A 12502-nucleotide genomic window follows, 5' to 3' on the forward strand; every position below is an offset into this window, starting at 1 on the left:
AGCTTGAGGCACATACCTGTAAAAACAGCAGGAAACTTCTCCTGCAGAAAGATCCTCCCGGATGTTGGAGGATAAAGGACCTTTGATGTCATCGCCCTGTGGATGTTACTGGTCACATGGCAATGACATCACCAAAGGTCCTTTAACTTACCAGCATCCAGCAAGAACCATGGTGAGTTTACCTCTTCCCTGCCCTCGTATTCTCCCCTCTCCCAGACACTCCCCCATTAGGCCACTGGGCTTTTACATTGGTGGCAGTGGTCAGCCGTTACACAGTATGGAGGAAGGGACTGATAATGTACAGCTTAGTATCAGTCACTATCAAACTGAACAGGGTATCAAAGTATCAAAAAAGTTTCGAGACTTCAATACCTGTGCAATCCCAAGCAGCACAATATATCACAAGGGCCTTGGGAGTAGGCCTTGTTATGTAAGAGGTACTTAGCTTAAAAACGTTGAGAAACATTGTTTTAGATAATCAATTAAAGTGGTTTTCGGGGAGTTAAAAACTGGTGACCTCACCTCAGAATAGGTCATCAATCTCTGATCAATGGGGGTCCGATTTCTGGCTTCCTGTTAAAAGGAGCAGCTGAGCTCGGACAAGAGCTGTGGCTTCTTCTTTGGCCTGTGGCCATTGGTCACATGGCCTTTATGCAGCCCATTCAAGTGGCAATACCAGTTACAGCCACTATACAACTTACAGAGCTGCCATTGGTATACTGAGAAGAGGCCGTAGCTCTGCAGCCCCTCCAACAGTGGGGGTGCCAGGAGTTGGACCTCCACCAATCAGATACTGATGACCTCTCCTAAGGAAAGTCCCTTTAAACAAAAGAGTACTGTACATCTGACAGCTTACTAAGAATCTGTGGTCATAGTCTGGTTCTTTACACTGTGTTCTGTACCTGTGTAGGACCACTGCTTAGTGAAACAGCCAAAACAAGTAAGTGCAAAATACGGATCTCTGTGCTCTTCGTTCACAAACGCAACAATGATATCAGGGGATATCAGCAAAGGGAAATATGTTTTCATACATAATCACAAAACCTAATTACCTCAATTACCTAACTGATTTCAATAGTTCTAGCAGACATACCTTTTCAACATCAGACATCCATCTGCAGAGAAGGCCCAGAGAGCTGTCAGTGTCACTTCTGACAATGCTGAATTTTTCCAAACTTAACTGTTTCCAATTAAAAAACTCCTGGAAAACAGCATCCGAATCCTCACAATCACAAGATGCTCCATACACAACTTCAAGTGAATTCAGTAGCACCTGTATGTCAGAAAAAAGGACTGGCATCAGTGAACAGTGGTAGACTGTTTCCAGTACAATGTATTTTCTACCGTCCTATAAACAGAAACAAGTTACATTTCAGTTTACCCAGTGCTGAGTGTCAGCGGTTTTACTTCCTCAAAACTAAGTGAGGTGTAAAGTGGTTTAAATTATACCTTGGTGGGTGCTCATGCTTCTTGTATGACAGACAATTTAAAGGAGTATTCTCATCTGGGATATTGATGGCATATCGCTAGGATTTGCCATCGATGTCAGATAGGTGCACCTATCTCCAGAAAGGGACCCCAGAAGTGAACAGAGAGCAGCCGAGCATGCACAGCGACCCTCCATTCACTGATATGGGAGTTAAGAAAATAGCCAAACCACTACACCGGCAGTCTCATAGTGGTAAACTGAAAGGTGGCCAAGCTCGCTTGGCTATTTTCAGAACTCCCATAGTGATGAATGGAAAGCACCAAACGCGTGCATACTGTGCTTTCCCATTATCTAGATAGGAGCGGGTTCTAGAGGTGGGACCTGCACCTATCTGCCACTGGTGGCATATAATAGCCCCATGCACCACAAACCCAAATGCCCTGTAGGTGGCCCATATCCAACCGCTCAGCTCCGAGTGAAAGTTCTAGCTGTCTTCTGTTTGGATGCGGGGAAGGGTTGGTTCCCTTCAGCGTAGGGAACCCAGAACACTGTGCATGAAGGAAAAGCCTCCATGGCACTTGTGACTGCAGTGATGGATGCGCTAAATCTACTCCTCAGCCGTGCAAGAGGGAAGAGCGGCCACTTATGATATGCTTAAAGGGCTTCTGTCAGCCCACTAAACCGTTTTTTTTTTTTTTTGTTTACTAATAATCCCCACACTGCGATTTATGCATACATAAGTTAAATAATTATTTCTGTTCAGTAGAATTAGCTAAAAAGCTATTTTTAAAATATGCAAATTACCTTGCTACCAGCAAGTAGGGCGGCTACTTGCTGGTAGCAGCCGCATCCTCCGACCCTAATGACGCCCCCTCCGCATTGTGATTGACAGGGCCAGGGAACGGAATCGTTCTCTGCTGACCCTGCCTGTTAGCATTCAAAATTTGGCGCCTGCGCTGCGGCCGTACGTATCTTCAATCTGCGCAGGCGCACTGAGAGGCGGCCGCTCTCTCCTCAATGCGCTGGGTGTAGATGTGACGTCATCGGCGCATTGAGGATGGAGCGGCCGAGCGAGTGGCCGTCTCTCAGTGCGCCTGCGCAGATTGAAGATAGGAACGGCCGCGGCGCAGGCGCCAGATTATGAATGCTAACAGGCAGGGTCAGCAGAGAAAGATTCCGTTCCCTGGCCCTGTCAATCACAATGCGGAGGGGGCGTCATTAGGGTTGGAGGATGCGGCTGCTAACAGCAAGTAGCCGCCCTACTTGCTGGTAGCAAGGTAATTTGCATATTTAAAAAATCGCTTTTTAGCAACTTCTACTGAACAGAAATGATTATTTAACTTATGTATGCATAAATCGCAGTGTAGGGATTATTAGTAAACAAAAAAAATAAAATGGTTTAGTGGGCTGACAGAAGCCCTTTAAAGGGGTTCTTCAGGCTTTTAATATTGATGACCCATCCTCAGGATCGGTCGTTAGTATCAGATTCCGCCGATCAGCTGAATGAAGGGAAGGAGCGCGCAGTGTGCTCGCCGCTGCTTTAGGGGTGCTGGATGTGGGACTCCCCTCACAGACACATTAAAATTGGAAAAAAACTCCCAAAAATATTCACATTTTTTATTGTAGATTTCTGATAAGTGTCTGAAGTAAATCTTGTTGGCACACAGCTCAGGGGAACAATTTCCTTTTTAACCCCTTGGCAACATAATTTTAGCCTTAAATGCTATGTACACCTTCGGAGGCAATTTGTTTTATGATTGGATTTTACTCATTTAGCCAAAAATCATTTTCAATTGGCCTTTATTAAATATATTGGACCATTGTGTCACAAAGGGTTATCTACTAGAGCATCTCCGCTATGTAGAGAAAAAAGGACTCCATATGTGTAACAAAGACCAATTGTATAAATGATTTATGATAAATGAGTACAATGCAATAATAAAAAAATATATATAAATTGCCCCTAAAAGGTGTACATAGCCCTTAAGGACCAGTAACATGTTTCCCCATTCGTGTTACAGCAGTCATAACTTTAATTTTTCCTTCAATTTTTTTTTTTTTTTTGGGGGGGGGGGGATGAGTTGTAGGTTTTTTTAGGAACCATTTTGGGGTATATATAGTGTATTAAATAACTATTTTAGAAGGAAAGATTTTTTAAAAAAACAGCAATTTTTAGATTATTTTGTTTTATTTATTTACGGTGTTTACTGTGTGGTATAACAATTTTATTATGTGGGTCAGGACAATGATTATAATTCCAGATTTTTCTAAAAAAAATGTTTACTATTTTTTCTTACTTCTTGCAGGCTGTCAGCTCTGCAACCGGCCCGTGTGCGTTCCACAATTTGGGGACCGCAAAACACTTAGGGATGCCTAAATAGACCCTTAATCTGAAAGTCAAGTACTGCACAGATATGCACTTAAAGCAAGACAATAACAATGTTTTGGGGAAACAGTTGCTCATTTACTCTCGGGTGACCAGCCCTATACTGCTTTTCTTAGCGGCAAATTGCATCCACTCACACTCCGTCTCAGTAAAATTAAGTAATATGACCCTAAACCTAAGATAAATGTTTGCTGAATAACTAAGAAAAGAAAATATCAAAATACAATAATGGTCTAAAAAAAAAAGAAATATGCAATCTTTCCAAGAACCATGTTTTCTGTCTCATACCACCCAACTCTTTATTCATACCTGAAGCTTTCCAAGCCTCGATTCGAAAGGCAACTGGTCAACCTCAATCACAAAGGCATCGATGGATGAATTTAGTTGTTCTTTAACTTTGTTTCTTCTATCAATAAGCATGTCTAATTCAACCTGAGTTCACAGAACATGAAAAGAGTATTTAAAAAAAAAAATTACCTCATGCTATAAGAAAAATAGCACACGCACCGGTTTTTGTCTGGCCAAATGCCGACACTAATGCCGGATCCCTGATGGGTTTTAACTCTGACAAATGTATAGATACATATATGTTAGGGAAGCTAGTAATGTATTATACTTATATCCTACAATTATTATTTTTTATATTATTTAAGGGGCTGTCACCAGCGACCTCCCCATCAAACTTTTAGCATAGACACATAACTGTGGTTCATCTGATAAAAGTGCTGTTTTTGTTGATCCGAGGCTCTGCTCCTGAGTTATGATACTTTTTCCTAATGTGTGAATAACGAGGTTTTTGTAAAACTTACCAGTAAAATCTCTTTCTCGCTCTTCATTGGGGGACACAGGAACCGTGGGTATAGCCATGTCCTCTAGGAGGCGTTGACACTAGGTAGAAGCTGTTAGCCCGTCCCATGGCAGCTATACCCCCTCCAGCCTGGAGAGAGCTTCAGTTTGTGCACAAGCAGCAGGAGAAACAAGCCAACCAACGAAAAAAACGTGGAACACCAACCATGCCAAAGGACCCAACGGGGTACTAACCAGCAACCGCCGCAACTGTGGCCGAACAAGAATACTGGGTGGGTGCTGTGTTCACCAATTAAGAGCGAGAAAGATTTTACTGGTAAGTTTTACAAAAATCTCGTTTTCTCGCCCATATTCATTAGGGGACACAGGAACCGTGGGACGTCCAAAAGCAGTCCACAAGGAGGGAAAAAACCACAGACCCATGGAAGCAAGCGTACCTGCAGGCATCTAAGAAACTGCCGCCTGCAAGATCACGTGGCCCAAGGCAGCATCCGCCGATGCCCAAGTATGCACCTGGTAAAATTTTGTAAATGTGTGTAAGGAGGACCAAGTAGTACACAACTGCGTGGTCGAAGCATGATTCCTCCGAGCCCAAGATGGGCCACCGCTCTGGTGGAGTGACCCTTGACACCTAAGGGCAGAACTCTGCCCCGGGCGCGGTATGCCTCCGCAATTGCAGACCGAATCCAACGTGCGATTGGCACCTTGGAGGCCGCCAATCCCTTGCGAGGACCCGGAATGACAAAAAGGGAGTCCGTATGCCGCAAGGGTCCGGAAGCTGCTAAATAAATCTTCAGAGCCCTGACAACATCCAAATGGTGTAACTCCCTTTCCTTAAGGTGTGCAGGAGAGGGACACAGTGAGGGAAGGACAATTTCTTCGTTGATATGGAAGTCAGTGACCACCTTCGGGAGAAAGGAAGGAACGGGCCGGAGAAACGCTTTATCCTTATGAAGAACCAGGAAGGGTTCTCTGCAAGAGAGCGCCGCCAACTCGGATACCCGTCTGATGGATGTGATAGCTACAAGAAAAACTACCTTCCAGGACAAGAGTTGGAGCGAAATCTCCCGCAAGGGCTCAAAGGGAGAAGCCTGGAGTGCTGAGGGGACTAAATTCAGATCCCAAGGCGGTAAAGGAGTACGGTACGGAGGAACCGTATGTGCCACTACCTGAAGTAAGGTTTTTACAGGCCCCAGGGGGGCCAGAGGGCTGGAGAAGGATAGAAAGCGCCGACACCTGACCCTTCAAAGAACTAAGGGCTAGACCAAGGTACAACCCTGATTGTAGAAAGGACAGGACCGTGGGAGAGAAAAATGAAGTAGGGGAATGTTCTGGCTTTCACAGAAACCCAGGAAAGACCTCCAGGTCCTGTAATAGATCCTGCCCTGAATCACAGTGCGGATAACATCCGCTGAAAACCCTCTTCGCGTCAGAACGGCTGTTTCAATAGCCACGCCGTCAAACGAAGAGACCTTAAATGTTGATGGAAGACCAGACCCTCTGAAAAAAGGTCGTCTCTGAGTTGCAGTGACCAAGGGAATTCTCCTAGAAGGAGAACGAGGTCGGCGTACCATGTGCGACTAGGATCGTCGGAATGCCCGCCATCCTGATCTTCCGTAGAACCCTGGGAAGGGGGGAAACATGTAAAGGAGGGAGAACCCCTGCCAAGGAGAGATCAGGGTGTCCAACCGGCAAGCTTCCGGATCTCTTGCTCGGGAGAGGAAGGTGGGAAGTTTTCGATCGAGTCTTGAGGCCATCAAAACCACGTCCGGGCGACCCCAACGTAGACAGATCGCCTCGAACACCTCCAGGTGCAGGGACCACTTGCCCGGATCTATTGTCATCCTGCTGAGGAAGTCCACAGTCCAGTTCTCCACACCCGGGATGTAGATTGCTGAAATTGCCTCCGCCCACCGCAAGATCTTGGCAGATTCCTGCATCACCGCAAAGCTGCGTGTTCCCCCCTGGTGGTGGATGTACGCCACCGCCGTGGTGTTGTCCAACGGAACTCTGACCGGGCGACCCCTCAGGAGATGGGTCCAGTGCTGGAGGGATAGAAGAATCGCCCTCAGCTCCAGGACATTGATCGGAAGCTTGGACTCCGATAGAGACCATCTGCTTGGGACTGTCCTGGGATGGAAAACTCCACCCCAACCTTGCAGACTGGTGTCAGTGGTAACAACCGTTCAGGATATTGGAAGGAAGGACCTTCCCTGAACTGGAACCGACAGCCACCAACAGAGGGACGACCTCACCTGAGGAGAGAGGCAGATGGGATAGTCCAGACTCTCGGACAATTTGTCCCAGGAGGACAGGATCGCTCTCTGGAACGTGCGAGAGTGGAACTGGGCAAAGGGAATCGCCTCAAAACAGGCGACCATCTTCCCTAATGTCTTCATGCAGAGGTGAATGGACGGGAGCCTGCAGATGGGAAGAACTCTCACCGAGCGGTGTAAGGCCAGTCGCTTGTCCGGAGGAAGGCGAACATGTGCCGCTTCAGTGTCCAGAAGCATACCCAGAAACCCAGATTTATGAAGATTGACCAGCCACCTGAAGCGTGCAAGCGCTTCCAGCGTGATCTTTAGCTTGAGCAAAAGAGGGAGCCTTGATGAGGATGTCGTCCAGATAAGGCTAAGGAAGATGCCTCTGGAACTGAGCAGGGCGAGAAGAGGGGCCAGAATTTTTGTGAAGACCCAAGGCGCAGTCGCCAGCCCGAACGGGAGGGTGACAAACTGGTAATGATGGTCTCCAATTGCAAACCTCAGGAAGCGCTGATGGCTCTGCGCGATGGGGATGTGAAGGTATGCGTCCTGGATATCTACAGCCGATAGGAATTCCCCCTGTTCTAGAGAAGCAATTACGGAACGAAACCGCTGGAGACTGAGGAACCTGTTCAGCAGTTTGAGGTCCAGGATTAGGGGCGCACAGAGCCCTCCTTTTTGGGGACCACAAAAAGGTTTGAGTAGAACCCCTTGAACTTCTCTGCTGGGGGAACAGGAGAGATGACTCCTCGGTCCAGGAGGGACTGAATGGCCTGGGAAAAGGCGGCCACCCGCTCGGGGTCCCATGGAGGACGAGATTGAAAAAACCTGTCTGGGGGGGAGGAATGAGAACTCTATCATGTACCCTGAGGATACAATCTCGAGTGCCCAAGCGTCGGAGACATGGGTCCGCCAGACGTCCTGGAAGAGGAGGAGGCAGCCCCGCACCTTCAGGCTGAGGATTGCTTAGCCGCAGAAGGTCGAACGGCCTGAGTCCTGGGACGCCAGGATAGCTGCGCCCGAAAGGACGGCTTTTTGCGCAGATCCTGGGAAGTAATCCCCAGGCCCCCCCTGCGGAAGAGTTTGCCGCGGAGTGAAAACTAGCGAATCGACGAAAGGGCCTACCACGGGAGGAACCTGACCTAGCGTGAGAGGCACGCTTCGGTCTAGGTTGTGGGAGATGGGTGCTCTTACCTCTCGTGGCCTCGGAAATAATTTTGTCCAGACGGGTACCAAAGAGATGGGCCCCGGCGAAGGGAAGTCCTGTGAGAGAACGCTTGGAAGTTGAGTCTGCTTCCCACACCTTTAGCCAGAGATCGCGGCGTAAGGTGACTGCAAGCACTGAAGAGCGCGCAATGAGGGTGCCTGCGTCCAAGGACGCTTCGCAGAGGAACTTCCCCGCCTGGGTGATCAGCTGTGCCAAGGATCGGAGATCCTGAGCAGGGACTTCAGATACCAGGTCCTGGTCCAGCTGGCTGCCCCACTCAGATTGCCTTTGCCACCCACTCGGAGACGAACACGGGCCTAAGGGCTGACCCTGTAGCTGCAAAGAGGGACTTCGTCAAAGATTCCATCCAACGGTCTACAGGGTCTGAAAAGAGGATCCATTGGTTACAGGAATAGTCGTATTTTTGGCTAGCCGTGCTACTGGTGGGTCGACCTTAGGAGGGAATCCAAACGTGGACACACAATCCGCTGGGAATGGATATAGAACATCCAGCTTTTTAGGGTGGAAAAACGCATGTCTGGATGATCCCAAGCCTGTTACGGATGGCAGCAATGAGGCTATCTACAGTGAATGCCAACTTGGAAGGCTGCTCCGTATCCATGTCAAAATCAGAATTCTCTACCTCTCCTTCAGACGGCATGTCCCCAGGAGAAGAAAAACCTGAGAGATCTTACACGGGGTGGAGAGGGAGATGCGTCTGAGGAGGAAACGTGTTTTGCTCTGGGACGCTTTTGTGATTGCCGTGTACTGACGGATTCACCAGAGGGAAGTGACCTAGGGGGAGTCACCCGAGCAATAAGCTTTGGAGGGTGCATCCGAGGGAGGTGCAGACTACGCTGGTGGCGGATTCTCAACCAAGAGACCCACTATAGATAGGGTGGATTGGGAGATTTTAGAGAGGTTTTCTACCGCCTGAGAGAGGGTTCTGCCCAATCCGGCAACTCAGATGCCAGAGGGGAAGGCAGAAGTACGGGCTGTTGGGGGGCCCCTGCCTGGGTGCCTGACAAGCAGTGCAGACCGAATCTGGTTGCCCGCAAGGGAATTTTGCCCGACACATGGAGCAGGCATAATGGACAGCTATGGGCAGCTTAGGATGAACACCCGTGAAATCAGACATGATGGTTACCCAGGGAAAAAACACACCTCGAGGCTGGAGAGGGTACAGTGACCTGAGGAGAGGAGACAATAGTTCCTACCAAAGCCAGGAGCGAGCACAGCCATAGTAGGATGCCCGCCTAAGAAGAGCTTTCTGAGCGCTGTGGGGGGAAGAGAAGGTCCCGCGATATCCCACTTCACCTCAGGCTATTCATCTGCCGCCTCAGCGTCGCGTTCAGTAACCCCCGCAGTGCCGCTCGTCCTGTAACCCCCGCAGCGCCGTGTCATACTTTCCGCCAGCTGCCTGCCCCCGGAGAGTGCCGCTTCTAGGGGGGAGGGTGAAGGACGGGAGCAGACATTACTTATCTGTCCTGCCGCCATCTTCACCCTTCCTCTTCTCCAGCAGGGTCACCCCCCTTCAGTTACTGGCACCGTAGTGGCAGGACACTGAAAAAGGGACTTGGATAGGTGACCCTTCCACTGGCGGGATGCAGGGGAGCGAGGCTGCCCTGGTCCACCTTGTCGGGGAGAAGGCAGTGTGGCAGGCCAACACTGGCATGCTCCTCCGGGAGAACAGGGAGGCTAGGCAACCAGGGAGTTCCTGCCTCCTATTGACACTAGAAAAAAACTGAAGCTCTCTCTCTAGGCTGGAGGGGGTATAGCTGCCATGGGAGGGGCTACCAGCTTCTATCTAGTGTCAACGCCTCCTAGAGGACATAGCTATAGCCACAGTTCCTGTGTCCCCTCAATCAATATGGGCGAGAAAAGGAGTTTGGTGCAACGAAGGTGTCACTGCTACTTTCGTTGCACACAAGCTCTGCTCCTTTTTGTGGACAGTCCATCCTTGGCTGCTAAGATTGACAGGGCCAGCAGCGAGGGAGGGGCTGGCCAAAGAAAGAAGAGCCCAGGTGCAATGAGAGCAACAGTGATGCCCTCTTTGCACCAAACACCTAATTATAATATTAGGAAAGGGAATCGTAACTCAAAAAAAAAAAAAAAAAAAAAAAAAAAGTGCTTTAAATCCTGTGAACTACAGTTATGAGTCTATGCAAACAGTTGGACAGGAAGGTTGGTGGTGACAGGTTCCCATTAATTAATGGTTATTTACGTGGAAATTCAGTTTCAGCTACGCTGAGTACAGGCAAGTCAGGACACTTGACCATAACATAAAAACACAGCATCAAAAAAGTTTATTTTTTTTCTATTCTTACCACATCTGAACATTCTCGAATGAGTTCCTGGGAAACGCTATATTCTTTCCAATACTCCTCTAAAATATTTAAAGAAGATGGAGCAGACAACCGTCCCTGACCAACAACCTTAACCGCTTCCAGAAGATCATCAGCAACAGTCACGTTGTTATTTTCACGCCTGCCAATAAACATACATAAAAGTTGTAGTCACATGAATTCAGTAGTGTACTGCCTAAATAACCCGAACTAGGGTTCTCCACAGAACTAAGACTCCTTACAGGGGTTATCTGGCTGATAAACGTTTTGAAAAAAAGCCAAGAATGGGGTATAATACTAAAATAAGTAAGTCATACTCTCGTACTGAACACTTTCTGCTCCCACGCTTTTTGGTCCCCCTTGAGACACAGAAACAGACCTTTAGCCAATCACTGGCAGAGATGGTTTGCTACTGTGGACAGTGATTGGCAGAGCAGGTATTACCCATGTGTCAACAGGGGATCCGAATAGCGTTAAAAGGGGAGCAGCATGATATTAGTTGAAAGAGTACATCTTATTTCAGTGCTATAGCCCATTCTGAGCATTTTGTAAAGCATTAATCAGCCAAAGACACTAAACTAATCTCACATGTACGTTTACATTGAGAGCTTTTTTAGGGCATGCTGTAATTAGGTTTTCTCTTAAACAATGCCATCATTGATATGTCACAGATTTACCTGTGGTTTTGTCGCCACACCATAACCAGTGCATGTGAATTTAGCCAACAGGTTCCAATGTGTAGAAAAAAAATATACAAACAGAATACTAATCCTCATAATATTCCCAAAGTAACAAGATCCAATATAATGCCATCTTTATAAGGTTAGTGATGGGTAACAAGCTGACAAGAAATCATTATAGAGGTTGTCCGAGATAATTAAAAATCTCTCGAACAATCCCAGAAATAGCACCATTCTATGCAGCGTTGGTCGAGTCCTTCTGCTTCTTTATAAACTGCAGCAGGGATGTGACGGGACATGGCACATGACTGCTGCAGCCAGACACTGTCTAGTCTTTTGAGGTCTATAGTCCTATGCACATGACCTTATTTTTGGTCCGCGTTCAATCCACATTTTCTGCAGATCCCACGCAGATGCATTAATTTCTATGGGTTCTCAAGAAAGTGGGACCGTACATGGATGTCATCCATGTGGTTGTTCTGCAAAACACATCCTATTCTTGTGCATTTTGCCGTAGAAAAGTGTGGCATATCTGTATTCTGTGGATCCATGGTTCACGGACCACAAAATGGATACAGTTGTGTGCAACATCCCAACAATGAGGACAGTGCAATGGGAACGTTCCACATACCTGGATATCACTGTGCAAGTTACCGAAGCTGTAACATGCACAATGACTGCTGCAGCCAATCACTGTCCTCAGTGGTCAGCGATTTGCTCCAGCCATCAAAATACCAAATACAGGCACATCCCCACTGAAGTTTCTAAACAAGCAGTGGCTGGAGGATCAGCCCAGCACTACAGAGAATGGCGTGAGTATAAGAGTTTTAATTACTTCAGACAACCCCTTTAAAAGACTATGACACCTTTGAACACTTATTGCACTGCATGCACTTTTACAAACTTTGCAAGTTGTTTTTATTAAACACTAGCAGAAGGACCCGGCTTCGCACTGGTATATTTCATCTATTTTATTTCGTGTTTGTGTGTGACGTTAAAAGATATTGTTAGTATCCACTATAACAGTGACATCTGCAGCACCCCACAAGTGACCTCCACAGCATCCGGCCCTTTATTAGTGACCTCCCAGTCTCGTTAACAGTGATTTCCACAATAACCTGCCCCTTAAAAGTGAGCTCCGTTCCCTTAAAATGTGACCTTCACAACACCCCGCCCCCTTAACAGTGACCTTTACAGCACCCCGCTCCCTTTACACTGAGCTCCATTGCGGATCGTCCCCTTAACTGTGACCTCCACTGTTCCCTACCCCCTTAACAGTGACCTCCACAGCATCCGCCCCCTTAACAGTGACCTCCAGAGGGGCACGCCCCTTTAACAGTGACCTCCACAGTACCCCATCTCCTAACAGTGGTTTCCACAACACCCT

The 12502-nt window shown here is 47.7% G+C and overlaps 1 protein-coding gene across 1 annotated transcript in view; it reads right to left on the reverse strand.

The window, feature by feature from the left end:
* Nucleotides 1–12502, reverse strand: part of STK31 (serine/threonine kinase 31) — a 195916-nt gene that overhangs the window by 87715 nt on the left and 95699 nt on the right. The window contains exons 7-9 of the mRNA XM_040434003.1: nt 10418–10577; nt 4125–4247; nt 1094–1273 (exon numbers count right to left, since the gene is read on the reverse strand). Coding sequence (XP_040289937.1) covers nt 1094–1273; nt 4125–4247; nt 10418–10577 — 463 coding nt within the window. The remainder of the gene's footprint in view (nt 1–1093; nt 1274–4124; nt 4248–10417; nt 10578–12502) is intronic.

This window comes from Bufo bufo, chromosome 5, assembly GCF_905171765.1.
Source record: "Bufo bufo chromosome 5, aBufBuf1.1, whole genome shotgun sequence".
In the NCBI taxonomy this organism is placed as follows: domain Eukaryota; kingdom Metazoa; phylum Chordata; class Amphibia; order Anura; family Bufonidae; genus Bufo; species Bufo bufo.